This window comes from Rhynchophorus ferrugineus, unplaced genomic scaffold, assembly GCF_030347505.1.
Source record: "Rhynchophorus ferrugineus isolate W39M unplaced genomic scaffold, kcgeb_rfMv2 rfM1, whole genome shotgun sequence".
Classification (NCBI taxonomy): domain Eukaryota; kingdom Metazoa; phylum Arthropoda; class Insecta; order Coleoptera; family Curculionidae; genus Rhynchophorus; species Rhynchophorus ferrugineus.
The window spans coordinates 85250592-85268896 of record NW_027472580.1 but is presented as its reverse complement, the minus strand read 5'-3'; the positions used below and the strand labels follow the sequence as shown (position 1 = coordinate 85268896).

The window sequence follows — 18305 nt, the reverse complement described above, 5'->3', positions numbered from 1 at the left end:
TTTTTACCAACGAGGGTTTATCTGAACTGGACCTACTGTTAACGTGGGCTACGGTCCTCGGTGTTAAGACTACCGACGGGTAGTGACCAACTTAGAAATAATCCATCCAAAACGTCCAGTCTTACCCAGCCTGGTTACTTTCGTGACTGATATAATTTTACTTGTCGGATTTTACATTCTTGCTGAGAACAATCACAAATATTAAACAATCACAAATATAAACTTACGACCATGCCCCAACAGGATTCGAACCCGCGCCTATCGCAACAGTAGGTCCTGTCGCCTTTACCACTGCACCAATCAAGTCGGCGATCAATTATTTTAACTCGATTAAATTGTTTCTAAATGTATTATTAAAATTATATATGAATAAATAATATTATTTTATGGCAGATTATAATAAACAAAATTATATTAAACTTCACAAATAAATAAAATTGTAAAAAATTATTTCTTTGTTAAAATTTAAGATCGGAAGTATTGAAATTTAGGAACTGTGAGATATGTACACTGTCCAAATAATTTCATCAGCTTTTCTCTAAATTATTCTTCATTCGAAGAAAGAATAACATAAATAAACACGTCAGACTAAAGTAATCTGCCAACATTGTTTTGTGTTGTTGGCAATAGATGTTGCCGGTTTTATTACTCTAACAGGGAAAAAAAGGTATCGTGTGCATGTCGTAACATCATGTATTTGATGATTCATGTAGATGCGTTATTATAAACAGAAGATGCATAACGAAAATACGCTGATGCAATAACAACATTATTTTAGCATACTTTTTTTAAATAAATTTTATTATTTAATTTTTTTGCAAATTCCAAGAAACATTATCAGATAAAAAATTATTGGACTATTTGCTCTTTGATTGACTCTTTGCACTTTTTATAAGTTAAAACACTTATGCATCCGTAATTTCGGGTACTGTAATCCTTACAGACAGACAGGTAAACAAGATGGTGAACATACAATTCCACAAGACGTATTCCAAGTTTAATGTCTTCAATATTGCAGGTATCAAAGGCAGTATTGCAAAATCTCAGGTATACTGTTGATCTATCGACTATAAAAGTTACTGTGATAATATATCCAGACTACATAGCAGTCTTAGAATCTCACGAAGGTCCACTAATGGTAAGAATTGCGACTGAACTTGGCGTATTAAAAGTTTCTCAGATAAAAAGATATAGTTATAAATATCATTATTTAGGGTCATTTGGCCATGTGAAATTTAATTGTGGGGTACTCTAGCAAATCTAACATGCTACTCTGCTAATACAGCGACAGGTTTGTCATTACTAAAACGTTTAATACTATTTGATCTAATTAATAGACAAATGGACAGATGTAGATCCTAGAGTAAGATGTACATACGATCTCTTACAAAGGAAATCATTTACTGAAGCGATTAGTTACATGTCATGTATAATAACTAATATAGGAAATTCTTATTGCCCAGTGGGCAGATAGCTGAACCATTAAGATAAATTTATGAAAAATGGCGTCCGGAGATTTTACAGATTCCACAAAATATCTCAAAATTTTTATAAAAATGTTGCTTGGGAACTCGCTCATTTCAAATAGCCCGAAAAGCAATTACCGGTTGGAATAATCCTGTAAAATTCTGTGGAAACTAAACAACATTCTTGTAGTTCTTTTTCAATAATTTAACAATAATAATTCAATTTTACCTTCTAAACTAAAGATATATTAACTATACTGTTGTAGCGACCTTGAGGCATGTCGAATTTTACATCGTGGAATAACGGTCTACAAAATACCCAGAAATATAATCCCAGATGTTGAACACGGGCGGGGTGCCAGCAGCGCCAACTAGAACCCGATAACGAATAGCTGGCGGCAACCCCGAGACGTTTATCTGGGATGTTATTGAAGGGTATTGCGATTCATTCAGTGCTCAACCCTCGTTTGGTTTAGACCTACCACCATCGACTGCCCAAGCCTCGTCACCAGGTAACACCGCTGCCATCCGTTTTATTATTTGTATTTTTCACATTTTTTTATATTGCCAATAAATAACGGTCACATAATGTAAACACCACTGTTTCATTTCGTTTGACCTCCATTCACTGAGCCACATCATTTACCCTAAACTGTAAAAAGATCGATGAAGAAATGAGTTAAGTGGTGTGCTAAGTTATTTACAAAAAAAATCAATAATGTATGAAATATAGACTTTCAAACTTCAAAATTTATTGTTGCTATGATCAGCAAACTCGCTGTTAAGAATGTGCAATGTGTATAAATGTGTATATGAAGAATGGGTTATAATGAAACATCAGTTACTTTCAGTAATTCAACGAAAGCAGGATTCTAACCGGTTGATCGGTTACGCGTGATATGCACTAGTTTAAAAATGTTTAAGTTGATGTGATTAGCCACCAGTAAGATCCCAGAAGCCACTGAATATTATATGCATAATATGAACATTATTATTAGTCACTGTTACTTTTTGAGCCCAATAAACTTTCGTTGCCTTTACACTCTTTTTATTAAGGCCTTGATACAAGTTTCCCAATATACCGTTTGGGAATATCCAAGTCTTGTCAAGATACACAAATTCAAATAACAAATCGTCCTTGATTTTATTGTATGCAATATTCAAAGCAATACCTGGAAGTTTTATCAGACCCCTACGAGGGTTGTCTTTACACCATTTAATTCACATTAGTCTTTGATTCCTATAGTATTCCTATAGTCTCCTAACAGTGTATGAATAGATGAGTTACATCCCCAAAGAGCTGTATTTAGTTTTCTATGAATACTTCCAGACTAACACTATTCTCTCAAATAATTGTATTAATTATTATGTTTATATCGAAAAAACTGTTTGTGTACTCACTATTTTTATACATTTCATTAAATTGATCTCTAATAAAACTAACACCAAGATGATCCTGATTCGTCACCCACTTCGTATGTGGGCGGTCTCTCTTTGGTGAACCTAACATTATATTGTTCTTCCCTTTTTCAGATACTTTAGTCACAGTGCCCGTATAAATATTCAGCGCAGCAGCAACACACTAAAATATATTTCCAGTAAAACCGCAACAATTTAATATTTAATACCATCAATTAATAACCTTTCTAACACATTTTACTGTCAAGAGGATCCCCCACTATTTCGTTCCTGATCAAACTAACTATTGCTTGGCATTTTCAATCAAAGTAATTTAATATATTACCCAGATAAATTAAATATTAATAAATTTATCAAAACAAGTGAAGCGCCAAAACAACCTTTTCCCGCTTATAACCTCTTATTATCACTAATATTTTGAAGAATCTTGCAGACATTTGACAATCGAACGACTTTTGTAGGCTGATTCGGTTACATCTTCTAACGTATCAGACATCTCTTTTTACTAGAATAAAATGACAAAGAGAGTATGGTCTGATATTAAAACGAATTTACAAACTGCAATAAATGTGTAATACATTATACATACTGATAACATAAGTTCACTGCTATTTTGGATAGACTATATAGTAGCTAGTCAATTATAATCACTGATGGCCGTTTTAATTTATCAAAGTCTAATTAAACTGTTTTGTTTTTACTGTTGATTGTGGTTGTTGTCATGAGTTAGCCCATGAGAAACATCCATGTCGACATTGAAGAAGAATATTCTTGCCTATAGACGCCAAATGAACATATTGCATAGACGTGTTTTTGAAAAAGACCAGCAACAGCTAGTACTAGATGTAAAATTACGCTTCTGCATGACAAAGCTAAGTCATAAGTTCCAAAAGTCGTGAAGTACACACTCTTACAGTCTCAATGGGAAATTCTACGACACTCAGCGTAATTATCATACATGTGTGCCTTGTTCAGATTGCCTGGCACACGATTTTGAAATGCTGAACTGTAGGAATGTTTGTCGGGTCGGTCAGTCGGTCGAGATGTGTGGCTGCCGCTGCGATTATTTGTCAGAACACTCACTACTATTTTTGGAAGTTTATTTTAATATTAAATGATACATGTGGTCGACGGGATAATTGACAGGATATTAGGTTAGGTAGAGGAAGTACGGTAGCTCTGTGGAAGTGGTACTATTACAAGGGGATGGAGAAAAGAAAAGAGAACGAGACGTTATCGTGATGGTCTTTTATCGCCTGGAACTGCATGGTACCAATCCACCGGCGTTGCCAACCTTTGTACTTGCTGGTGGTGAATTCCTGGTGGCCTAAAGGGTCGTGGCGGTCGCCACAGAAGAAATACGAAAATGGATCGAGGATTAGATGGCTGTCAACATTATCACGTTCTTTCGAAATGACATCGTCATGTTGTAATGGCAGTAAAATGAGATAGAGTTGTAGAAACTGATGGAAAATATTTTGTACCAATTTATCACTTTTTTATAATAAAAGAATTATCAGCATCTAATATTTAAAAACCTGATTTATTCAACTTATAATAAAATGTATGAAAATCTAAAATATAAATCTTAAAAAAAACAATTTTAACCAATTATAATAGGAAGATTAAATCTATATTAGCAAATCGGATTCTACTTGACAGATGACTTTTATATTTTAAGTAGTACAACGTTATTAAGGTCAGATCTGTGGCCAAGTTTTGCCGGTTGTCTAGCATGAGTTATTGGCCTTCCCGGAATCGATCTCGCTTCCTCGAAAAAATTCTAAGCTATCATTAGCTCCAATTAAATATACATAAGAAATTCACGTGATCGCAAGGTAACATCACCGCCAACGTTGTTTTGTATTGTTGGCAAGCCACGTTGCCGAGTTTATCACAATAACAAAAGATGAGTTCTTTTGTTACATTTATAAAAACTAATTTTACGGTTAAATAAAACAGATATATGTTTTTTTTGTTATTAAGCCTATAAACTAATTTTAAAGTATTTACAACAAATGGTTTTCCAGTGTATTAAATTGCGTCAAAAAGTTTAACGAAATATTTTTTTCAGTGCCTTGAAAATGTCTGAATTTGTATCGAGTAAATCGCATTTGCGAGAAGTTTTATTTTTTTACTTTATTGTGAATAAAGTGGCGGTTAAATCATCGAATGCTGTATGAAGCAACCACGGTCCGTCAATTTCAACATGTGATTACTGGTTTTGACGTTTTAAAAGTGGTGATTTTGATACCGCAGTCAAAGTATGTTTTGCTCAATCAAAAAGACATTACTCGGTGACACCACCAATGAGGATCGCTATCGACTGCAAATGATGCGTTTGAGACAGTACTGCGCGAAAAACGGCCGGAATACGAGCAAAGACACAACAATATTATTCGTCAGCATGACGACGCTCGACCACATGTTGCAAAACTGGCGAAAACATACTTCGAAACATTAAACTGAGAAGTGCGATCTTACCCCCAATGTCCTCCTTATTTTATCCTTCTCATAGTATTTTTTCCTATATATGAATCGTGATCTGTCTGAGCAACGAGGGACGCTGAGAAAGTTCTTAAAAAGATCTCAAAAAAATGGGTCAATTCGTGGATCTCTCTCCTCAAAAGATAGATCACTCTTTCAAGACAGAATTGTTGGGGCTACATAATCGAAAAGAAATTGTTTAAAACTAATTTACAGGCCTAATATTTGATAAGTATTTTGTGATTATCTATTATTCTTTATGATAATTGTATTGTATTAAAAACTACATTATCTTATGCTTATTATACATTTAACTATTGATGTTTTAATCTAGTGATTTTGTCTAGTTGTCTTTGAGCTTTTTTTCCTGCTAATGGGATCTTTTAAAGAATATTTGAACTCAATTTGTCAAAAACACAATTTGTAGTAATAATCTGAGTTTATTGGCATTAGCAATTTAAAGTATTCTTTTCTTAACAGCCTAAGACACTGACTCTAACACCTTTTGGTTGATTTTTGAAAATGAACTCAATTTGGAGCTAAAGAACTACGTTTATGTGATTTCTTAGCCTTTTGTTTTATTTAGGATCATAGTGGTAGTTTAAAGTCACATCTATCTTGATGAAAGGGCGTATAAAATGCTTTTCGCCCTATTTAAAGTCACACTGGAATGTGTTTTTGGTTCTTGCTAATTTTTTTTTGAATGTTAAAAATAATAACTGGAGATAACCTGATTTAGATTATTTATAGAAACGATTGCCTTCGAATCGCCAGACAAGGCAATAATCTGGTCAACTGTATGAAACCCAGATCTATTACATTTTAATTATACGAGCCTAAATCAGGATGACATACAAATAATTCTAAGTACCACTCATGTAACTTTAAAGTAGAATACAAACAAATAATCGTTGTGAGTAGCTGGTTAGTTATTGATGGAATTTGGCAAAATCCAAGTTTAGAAACTAATTCCGGAACCTTACAATATTTATAACACTAAGAATATTTGGAAAAAAACCCTCGCAGTTCAAAAACTACGACCCGAATGATAAGTGCAGTGATCGATCGTTTAAGTCAGTAAAGTAAATCAAGATTTTCCTTTTTTTTGTGAAAATAGATTCTCAATTATAATACAAAACTGTAAACAAAAATATTTATATTGAAATCAACAAATATGTCCTTGTCAAAATTCGTGAAAATCTATTGAAATCTTTTCAGGTCTGAAATAAATCAGGTTGATTTGGCAACAATGGGACAGTCAGGCGATGTGTATTCGACGGATCATAACAAACCACGTCAGATAAATTGCGGTTACGCCTAGACCTGCTAAATTTCCAGGGACGTTCAACTTACCGGAGTATAAGGCCCAGAGATCGATGGCTGAATAGATGAGTTGTCGAAAATAAAGGCCACAGAACTGGTCATAGTTTAGAAGTTATGTCCAAAGTTATATTTTTACGAGTTTTATTTGTTTATATTTTCTCGATATTTTTCTTTCCTAAAACAGAGACAAAGATATATATCAATCAAGGAAATCTTAAATCGGTCCGAATGTCCATGGTACTTAGAATTTCATCTGGTAGTTCGATAATTTAGACCTTTTAATTTTGGGTCGTTTATGTATTTTTTTAATTATTAATTAACAATTACTTCGGGGGCTATATTTGCCAGATGTGATATCTTAACATGTCGAAGGGACGTTAGAGCTTCATAAGACTTCATTTGTGAAGACACGAAATTCAGAGTCACAACCTTTTCCCTATTCAGTTTATTTTGCTGTGTTTTGTGATTGCAACTGTACCCGGAGTTAAGAGAAGTGAGTTCCAACAGAGTTACTTTTTATTTATTTACGAGTTTTTATATACTTATTTACATCATGGAGATTTTAGTTTAACCCTAGCGAGTAGTACTAACCCTAATGGCAGGATCTTGCGCGTTGGATTCCTTGATCTCCTTGCACATCCATGTGTTAGGACAGAAGCTGGTACACCTTCCTTTCGTACCGTGTGCACATGTCATACTTTATCCTAGTACAACTTATCATTTTTAATCTCAAATCATTAATTATCTCTATTACCCATTGTTGTTTGTTGGCTAATATGTCAATTAATAAGTCCCCGGCCTACCATAGTAAAACACATTTTTTGCCAAAATTAGTTTGTTTTATTCATCATAATTCCCATCAAGGGTGATACACTGATCATAGCGACCCTCCAACTTCTCGATACCTTTTTTGTAGTACGATTAGTCCTTTGCTTCAAAATAGGCCTCAGTTTCGGCGATCACCTCTTCATTTGATGAAAATTTCTTCCCAGCGAGCATTCTTTTGAAATCTGAGAATAGGAAATAGTCGCTGATACGGCGGAGCAGGAAGCAATTCGAAGCCCAATTCATGGATTCTTACCATCGTTTTCACTGATTTGTGACACGGTGCATTGCCTTGGTGAAGAAGCACTTTCTTTTTCTTCAAATGGAACAAAGAAAATGTGACATTAAGAATACAGAATTTACAGAAGCTTTCTGCAGTTTGAAAGGAATACTAAAGTGTGTTTAAAGAATTGTTAGTTATGTTGTAGCAGTGTGTAATTTTAAAAAAATGAACAATGGAATAACGATTTTGAACTCCTCTAACTTTTAGAAATAAATAATGTTGGAAGGAGTTAAGGAAAATATTGAAAGACATTTAAATGGTGAGAAAAACATGTTTTTGGACATTATTTAGGTTACTTGTTGTCATAACTAGATGCTCATGATTTCTAGATGCTTCCTGATTTGATGATTGATCTAATTTGTGAAAACTTACCAATAAAACAAAGATAAATATACCAATGTCTAAGTACAAATTTTATGTGTCAGGTGCTTACAGGTTTCTTGGTTTATAGATGAAAATGCAATATCAATACAAAAAATTGGTAAACAACTTAACTTAATTGTTGTTTTGATATTCATTTAGTTAAAGAAATCAGCTGGTGAAACTCAACAAATTAAAATTGTTGGTTTTGGATGCAGTTCTTAAAAACTTAATATATACGAATAATCAAATCAGCTAGCGTGATAAATAAAGGTTCTAATAGAAAAATAAACAAGTGAAATGATAATGAAAACGTTTTGACTTAAAAATTACCTAAATGTATTGAAATATCAATTAACAATAAGCGATGAAATATTAGAATAAACTTTGAGCGCATGCTAAATCTGTAAGTCTTATTGAACTGAAACAAATCTAGCCATATATTTTTTAATGCAATTAATTTCAAAAATTCAAAATATGCACATATTAGATAAGACATGCTTTTAATAAAAAGGGCTTTAAATTTTGTTACTTTAATTTCTTGAACACTGGAAATAAATAATTATAAGAACAAGTAACAGCCAGCTGCCATCAGGAATGATTTAGAATGGTTCACCAGAATCCACACCAGGATATAATTATAACCCCCTTAATTTTTAGTGAGTTCCTTATTTATTTTTTGAAATCGGTTCAATTTTTTTGTTAAAAATATTTTTTAAATTAACCAGTGTAGAAAATAGGAAAACAAATAGTCGTAATTTAAGTAATCAGTAATTTTCAAATAATATTTGTTGTTACCAAATAATAATCTACGAAATGTTTAGTCATTATTAGCATAAATAAGTATAGTACGTAACACTGATTACGTAACGGTATTCTAATTGTGCACCTGTACGTAGGTGATCAAAGTCGAATTATAGCGACCAAAGTCTAAAAGTAGGCTTTTAGGTAACTAATAGGTTAGCTTTGACGAAAAAAAGCTAAAAGGGATAGAAGATTTGTATCTTCCGCCAGTTTGCTTTAATTGAAAACATACCATAGCTAACAAACGACAACTGAGGTGGAAACATCGCAGTTCAGAAAGCAAAGTTTTACTCTTGTGAATAAAAAAGCTAACAAATTAAAAATATTACTGAGATTATTTGATTCAACAGATAAATAAATCAATATATATCGCATCTTATAGATATGTATTAAGTTTTGATTTATAAGAACAGTACTTTAATCTATTTTTTGCTTATGTGTTCTATTTTCCTTAAAATCAGAAACCTGCAACACAGATCATGAAGAATAATACGAGAGTGCATATTGAATTTACCTATATCCAAACTTTACTGATAAATATGAATATCATTTCTATCCCATACAGTAACCATGCTGAGTACCTTGCGATGCAATTTCATGCTAAACCAAAGAACTCAAAACACTCGAAGAACTTGAAATATTTTTTATCTAATATAATCAGATATTTGGGTATAATGTTAATGCTGAACTGATGTGACGAAAAATCAGAAGTAGTTCAGTATAAAAGCTATTCAGTTTGCTTTTAAGCGCTAAACATATCATATAAGAAGTCGTAGAAACATAGTAGGCAACTATGTTTCTATGGTGTAATAGTGAGAACGTTAAGCTCACACGCGGAGGTCGCGCGTTTGATTCCCAACAGAGTAGCAACTTTCTATTTTCTAGTTTGGTTTGAACATTTGTCAAATCACCTAGACGAGGTAGGAGACCCCAGTGCCTGAAACATTCCTTATTTTCAATCATTGTTTCTTTATTCCTATTTTTCTTCAAACGGGCTGTACTTTTACTTAGACTATCTATTGTAATACTTAATAAAATAACTGCGTAATTAATTGAGTAAATATCTAACACTAAAAGGAGAAAAACAAAATATTTTTGCAAAAGAAAATTTAACCGTCTTCAAAAAGTCAGTGCCGAGCCCCGAAAAAATACAAAAATAATATAATTTTATGCTATAAAAACAAAATTAAAACAAACAAATCAAATCTTATTTAATATAACTGTTTGGGCACGGTACCGACTTCAAACAGATTTTTATTTAGTTATTACAACGATTATTACGTACATATTTTATCTTAAAACCTTTTTTTTGTGTAAAAAATCTAAGTTTGATTATTATTTACATTTTACTCTCACATGTCTGTCAATGTCAAGAGTGGTAGTGTTGGTTGATTTTAAAATAGCACCAATTTTGGTTATAACGAATATCCATGAAAATACTTACATAAATTATGTCATAAATCATTTATGTATAACTTCATTTATATATAAATTTTGAAAAGATGTATGACGTCATTTTTTCAATTCTCGCTCTTTTGAAAAAACCTCTTTACTATATGTAAACTATTGTTAGATTTTTAACTGGTGAATGGGAATTAGACCATTTAAAATTGATGTATAATACCTTATATTAGAAAAAACTGTCGATTGAGTTGACATGAATAAAAAACAATCAAATAGTAAAGAATCATTAGAAACTTGAACTTTTTAATATTCGGTCACTATTTACCATACAAATGTTAACATTTTTGAAATCTTTGAAATACTGGCGCCGATAGTTTAATATATATGCATTTAAATTTAGCAGCTTCTACATGATTCTCATTGTTTAACGGGTTATTCAAATTCTGAAGGCGTAAGCACGAATTGGCTATTGCCCATAATTCAAGATAGTAATGTGCTTTTTCTAAAAATTTCAAATTTTGCACCTTTCGGAGCCTCTCCATGCATTTTTAGCTCATCTTTATTTATCGTTATCCTTTAAAACACATCCTTATTATTCTGTTATCTGTTTACGTCAGCTAGAAAGCTTTTTTTAGAATAATATTTTTACAATATTGAAATGCCGGTGAAATATATTAGCATTTTATTCATTAATATTTTATATCCATCGTGAAGATTTTGTATCCTTTGGTGCTTTCGCGGAAGATCAATGTTAAGATGAAAAACGAACAGTAATAACGTTATTTTTATATTTTGGGATTATATTAAGTGCTGTTGAGGATTTTATTGTAAAATGTAAATTGGTAGAATTTTTATAGATCCAATTCAAATAAATTCAAAATGATAAAATATTTATATATTCTTTTCTTTCATAATCTAGTATTCAATTAGCTGTCTTTAGAAATTCTATCATTTGATTGAAACCTGTTTTTCGGATTTAAAAAATAAACAAATGTTTCCCGTTTTTAAATATAGTAAGTAAGATGGATCTTCTTAAGTTCTAGGTGTCTCTAACTTAATTTTTCGTTCTTTTTTTCACCTTAATGTACCCATATTTAGCTTTCTTATATCTAAAAAAATACTTGAAATTTTTAATTAATTTTTTAATTAATTTATTATTACTGGTCATTGTCGACTAAAGGTATTTCCTTAGTTTACTTAATAATGTTCACTCAACAAGATCTAATGGTTTGATTTTTTGAGTTTGTGCTCTGCTCGTGCTTTGATATTAACATAAGATTGGTGTCTTTCTTTATGTCTGTTTGATTTCTTTCCATCAAGCATTAAACTAAACACCTGTAGAGGGCAACGCAACTACTAAGGGATAACTCTGACTCTAGCAATATCAGCACCCAGTTCAATCATTGAAAATGACAGAGCGGATTACTTAGCCAAGAAGAGGGAGAAGAAGGGGAAAATTTCCTCTTCTTGGGTAGAGATATGAAGCAGCATTCTACTAGAATCTTTAGACATATAGACCAACTCAGATGGGATCTAATAGAAAACAATCTATTATGAGAGCCTTAAAATTACTAAAATCAATAGGCGCAAGGTAAGCTTATTCTCGCGTCTTAGAATGGGTCACTGCAAATTAACACTCATGGAAAATTCTCTCTTCCCTCTCTAAGGGAAGAAGTCCACCACTGTGCGTTGAATGTGGTTCGTCGCTGTCTATCAAACTCATACTAATCGAATACCTAAAATACAACTCGCAAAGACGGTTGGTCAACCTGGGACAGACGATGTACCAGTGATTTAGGCTGAAGAACCTGGACAAAGTGATTAATTTTCTAACTAACCGTAACAAGACTACTACTAGAAATATAAAAGTGTACATTTATGTAATATCATGCATGTTCGTTTACACTTTTTGTATTTTGTTCCTTATCACTGTTATGTATTGTGCTACCATTATACTGTAGCATTTATATATTCTGCATCTGCATACTTTTGCATATTTTACTTGTCATCTTGCAATATGTACTCTTTACCTTACACATTTAACTCTAGATTTTATATTCCGACAATGTATTTATATTGTTCTTTGCATTCTATACTTGCAATAACATTGTATACTACATATATATTTACATGTGAATGACAAAACCCGTTAATACCACGGTATTGCCGTCCAAATCATAACGTAACTTCCTCTATGCTTGACTGTAGCAAGCAGTCCGGATTGTAGTCTTTTGGGGTTCTCCATAAATAAACATGACCATTTGTAGCAAATAATGTTAACAATATTTCATCGGACTATACTACATTCTTCCAATCATGAAGTTCGGGTTTTATGATTGAAGCACCACTTATTTTGCTGTTTAGCATCATCTTTATGAATTTTTCATTTTGCCAAAACAGTATTTACTTAAGTATAAGGCGCAAAATGGGACGAGTTTGGACGGAATTAAACTGCCAGACGTTGAAATCGTCCATATACGATTGCAGTTATGGCTTCGCAGTAGAGCTGTTCACAGTAGTAGGCTTGGTACAATGGTAATTACTGATTCGAAGACCAATTCGAATTTGAAATGATAATGTTTATCTCCCAGATGGCTAGTAAAGGATAACTGAGAAGTTTATACCTAAAAACAAGAAATACTCACTCACAATTTACTTTAACTAAATAATTTAGTGAAGAATTTGAATTAACGAATTTAGTCCTCATGTAGTCTACATGAGTTGTATCGTATAAAACTTGTCGAATCCGCACAGCTTCGATTAATTCTTCTTCCATATTTAAACACTCACCGTGACTTTAGGCGAAACACTGCGACAAGAGCACTGCCCTCCGCAGGATTACATTAGCTAAAACTGCGTCACGGCTCTCCGCAAGGCAATATTGCGCGGTAGCTATTGTTCTTAAACCCACACAATCTCGGCGTGAATCACGTTGCGTCACCTCACCAAGCTGCGTCCCATTTTGCGGCTGGTCTAATACACTGAAATATAACCTACAAAACTTGGCATATTAAAGCATGCAACAAAAAGTAAGATGTAGTATACAGAATGGTGTTTATATTATTTTATCTATCCCTTGTTGACAATAGTACATTTTATATCTTACCTTTTAACTTTAAACCTTCTTATATATGTTTGTTATTTTATTACTTTTACCCCTAATTTTATCCTTTTACGCTATTTTAACTTGTTTGTGAATTGATGATATTCTTTTAAAACATCTTAGCATATGAAGGTATTCTAACCTATCAGTTTGGTTTTAGCTTGCATAGATTTTTTACGCCGGGAAACAGAAAAACATACACAAATAGTAGTATGAAAATTAGGTTAGAAGAAAATCATTTATTACTATTACCAAAAACAGTTAACTAATTACATTACATTATGATCATTAAAGTATATATAATATCCGAAAAAAAATCTATGGTAATACAAACTTATAAAAACTATAGAAGATTAAAAATAAAAATAAACGATGTTTTTCTTCCACAATTTAGTTGTGCAATAATTCTAATTTAAGTTGTTATTTTGTTACTCTCCTATACCTATTATACCTGATTATAAAATTATTAATAGATGCTGATAATATGTATCAAAATACAGAAATTCAAATATTTAATTATACATTATGAAAAGCAATGAGTCAATTAAAGTGATTAAATAATTCGATCCATTTGCCAATAACAAAAGTTACGTAATTATTATAGCATAGCATTATATCTAATAGGTTCAACATTAATAAGGTTGTCTTTAATTTAAACAAGTTAAATTATATAGTTATAAATTATATATTTTAGCAAGTTCATGGACTTTCACTTTATGCAACCAGCAATATACTTAAAGTATAATAGAATTTTATTTTTGTGTGTAGTGAACAAAAAAACAATAATATTATAAGGATCTTTGAATCTGTTGATCCCATTATTACTAACCTTTTTTTGGAACTCTAGAGTTTATTTTTAGGTCTGTTTTGAAAGAAGGAATAAATAGAAGCAATAATTAACATATTAACGTTATATACAACAGATATAAACATTTATAACAGTTTAAGTAAAAGTACAAAGAAATTGTAACTGTTTTCAGAAATTACATTTTACCATGTCAGTGAATGCTTTAATATTCACTTGTAATTCATTTTAATTTATTGGAGTTTGGTTACAGTAATGTTGCTCAATACAACAATATGATGCGAGTTTTCTGTTTTTAAGTTGGTAAAAATCTAAAGGCAAACATGTTCTTATTTAATTTGAATCGATTTTTTTACCATGGTGTTGCAGAAAAAAGCAATTTTGATTGTTTCTATTAGGTGCTTGCATGTATTTTGATCAGCATAAACAACAGTTAACCTAACGATGGTTTTATCATTTTTCTATTTAAAATAACGGTCTTCCATTTAGTATCACTCAGTTATTTAGTGTGCTTGGCTTAGTGATGCGGTTGTTACTTTGTGGTGATGTTTGTGATTGTAATCGTAAATGCCTTTATAGACAACAGTTGAAAATCCGATAAAGATTAACCATCTTAGTTATGCCAGTAACTAGGGTGGGTAAGACCAGATGTCTTCTGGGATGGTCCCTAATTTGGTCACTGGCCAGTCGGCAGGCTTAGTTCAGTCCAGAAAAACTTTCGTTTGTAAAAAGGAGAATTTAAAATATATCAATAATAGCAGTTATTAATAGTGTATACGAACGCTAATCATGAGAAGCGCAAAATTGCATTTTCGAGATTCATTACTTATGTTGTTTCGTTTGAAGCAATCTGCTGCTGTACACCATGAAGCATTTTTATGATGATGCTGCTCCGTCATATCCTAATTGTCAGTTCAGCAGTTAAGTCAGTGAGTCAGCGATTAAAAGTTTTCATGTCAATGAGAAAGAATACCTTTTAGGATCAAAACAGTTCTAAGACATCTAAACATCGCAAGATTTATTGGACGAATCTCCAGAATTTCTAACCGTTTCAACATTCTGGTTTCACTGCTTGCCAGGCAAGAAAGGATTAGTTTTTTTGAGGAGTATTGCGGCTGACTATGAATAGATCTACTATGACAATCTCAAACACAAAAAGAGTTATCGGTTAGCTCAGGAGAGCCATCTACATCGATACTGATGCGGAATATTCATGACCTTGCCTTGCATATGGTGGGATTACCAGGCATAATGTATAACAATTTACTAAACACGAATTAATATATTACTGAGGATATTTACCGCCGTTAATTGAGCAAACTGAAAAATGCATTGTTGTAAAAAAGACCTGTAATAGCCAGTAATAGACTCAAAGTCATCCTGTTGCATTAAAAGGCATTATACGTTGTAATAGTTGTAAAAAAGGAAAGTTATGCTGTACCCAATGTATTCATCAGACATAGTGCCTTCTGATAACTACTTGATTAGATTGATGCAGCATGGTATGGCTAGGCACAATTTCGAAATGCTGAAGAAGTGTGAAAATTGATCAACGACTGGATCGCAGTTAAACCAACATCTTTCATTCGATATGGTATAATCATGTTGCCAGAAAGATGGGGAAAAGTTGCGGAAAATGTCAAAATATGTTTTAATCAATAGGTATTGTAGCAATTTTTCAATAAATTTTATGTTTTCCAATTAAAGTTAAAAAATTATCATAGTACATTCAAGTATCTTATAGAAGTATATTCTTTGTATATAAAAATTAACTTTTTACTGTCGAACAATGGATAATCTATTATTAACTCAGCTTATTCTCCTTTAACTTGATATAATAAAACAACGATATATTTACATACATTTTTTATTAACGTAGGATTATTTTTTTGGTACACATTTATATCAAGACAATTTCACTGTTTATCTTCATATACCTTGAAATTGTCTGGTGATTAAAGGAATTCATTTAGCTTGGAGAAGTAGGAAACGTGTATATAAAGTACTCTATAAACTATCGTCTAGAAAATATTGTCGAACTCATTTTCATTTTTGAGAACAATTGCTGTATCTAATAAACTGCGTATGGTTTTATAAAAGTCGATGTTATCTACAAGAACAAAAATCGGTTTTAATCTAATCACTTTAGGTTAACATGAATATATAAAAATTCTATATTTTCCAGTATATAACTAGGCATATAAATACTTGAGTAATTTATTAATTGATTATATAGTAACTCCCTAATTTAATGTCTTGTAATTTTTTCATGACGAATTGGCGGAGGTTCTGTTACTTCAATTTCAGTGAATATAAGCTACGATATTATACTTGATAGTTTGATATACGCTCTAGAGTTACTATATAATAATTTATATAATTAAATGTTATAATTCTGTTAGGGTATAATTTATATTCTCTGTTGGGTCGAAACTCAAAACCGAAAACATTCTATCAAATTTTCTAAATAGCTTATAGTTTGTTAAAGGTGTCAGAACCATTCATCACTATACACTTAAGAAATTGACACGTTCAACGAATATATTGTTTATCTTTCTTTTTTCTTCACCATAATAAACAATATGTTCAAGAAAAGGTAAAGAAAGCTACATTACACGACACACAAAAAATAAAGAAATAAAAAAAATGCTACAGAATAATTTTTGCTATATTTTACTTTTCAAATAAAACAACTAAATACCATCACCATGAAACAAAAGAAAAAATTAACATTTTACAATAAAATACAGGTATAGGATATGTAAGAAGAATATAAGTATACAATATAGTATTTAACGATTAGTTTAATGCTCCTGTAGTTTTATTAGTTTAAGTGTAAAAAGCGTTTAGAACTGGGTCTTTCCGAAAATGAAGTTTCCGGGATCGGATGTATTTTCCGACGTGAAGAATTGCTGCCACAGGGTCTGGAATTGTTCGAAATTGACTTCTTTCTGTCCCTGCAAACAATAAAAAGGCTGTTTAGTTTGTCCCGTCGATTTAACTTTGTTGTGTTCACAAAGAGCTCTGACGTAGAAGTTTAAAAATAGATATCTACTACATATATATAGTATAAGTATATAGCTTTTTTCGGTGTGTAAATTACTTTTTTTAAGTCAATTATAGAGTTTTCCTTATCTACGAATACTTACAAATATTACGAATTAATAAACGTTAATACTTTTTGTAGATGTTCAGAGAACGGGTGGATTAAGTTTTTTTATGTTTGAATTTTCCCTTGCTCATGCTTCCCGTCAGGTTTTTCTCTGCGATTTGCTGGTTTATTGTGGATGATATAAAGTTAACTTTTTGATATATTTCAATTTTAACAATGACTAGGAGTTGTTTACCATGCTGCATTTTGTATGCATTTGTTGCAGTTATTGCTGTTTGTTTTTGTATCTATATCAGTTTTGATGGGCAAATTTGGAGATAATAGTCCAGTCTTTCTCAAAATATCATGTAGCTATTTTTGTGTAGAGAAGGCTTAATTTTGTTGACAATATTTAAATTAACTGTTATTATTACTTGTGAGTGATCGGACGATGGATCAAAATAGCTTTACACCTTTGGGCGTCAAGATTTTTTGTGACATAAACGTCTATGATATCGAAATATTGCCTTCATTGTTTTAATTAATTATTTGCCTTTTGATGGTATAAATTTTGCATCCTATATTAGATGTTTAGTATTGTAATTTATTGGCAAATAATCTATTACCCAACGTGTGAAAGAAAGCATTGAAATGTTGTGTTTTATTGTGATAACAGTTATATTAGTGGCTTGTAAATCCTCGATGAATTTCTCTCTTTTTTAATGTTGTTGTTATGTTTATGTTTAACATATATTTCAACACGAAAAATAGTATTAATGGACAAAATAATAATTATATCGCGGAATAGAATACACGTTTAAGAGTAGGGCATTAGATTTTTGTCTGCAGTCTAGACGCTTATAGAAAGTTCATCAACATGTTAAGGTTTTGGGCTTGGAGGCACTGATCAGGGATGCTATCAAAGACAAAAGCTT

The 18305-nt window shown here is 31.7% G+C and overlaps 1 protein-coding gene across 3 annotated transcripts in view; it reads right to left on the bottom strand.

Moving 5' to 3' along the window:
- Window positions 1–16929: 16929 nt before the first annotated feature.
- Scp2 (Sarcoplasmic calcium-binding protein 2) overlaps window positions 16930–18305 on the bottom strand; it is a 198846-nt gene continuing 197470 nt past the window's right edge. For all 3 annotated transcript variants that reach the window (XM_076396242.1, XM_076396231.1, XM_076396251.1), the window contains one exon: window positions 16930–17236. In XM_076396242.1, coding sequence (XP_076252357.1) covers window positions 17126–17236 — 111 coding nt within the window. In that variant the 3' untranslated portion in view covers window positions 16930–17125. The remainder of the gene's footprint in view (window positions 17237–18305) is intronic.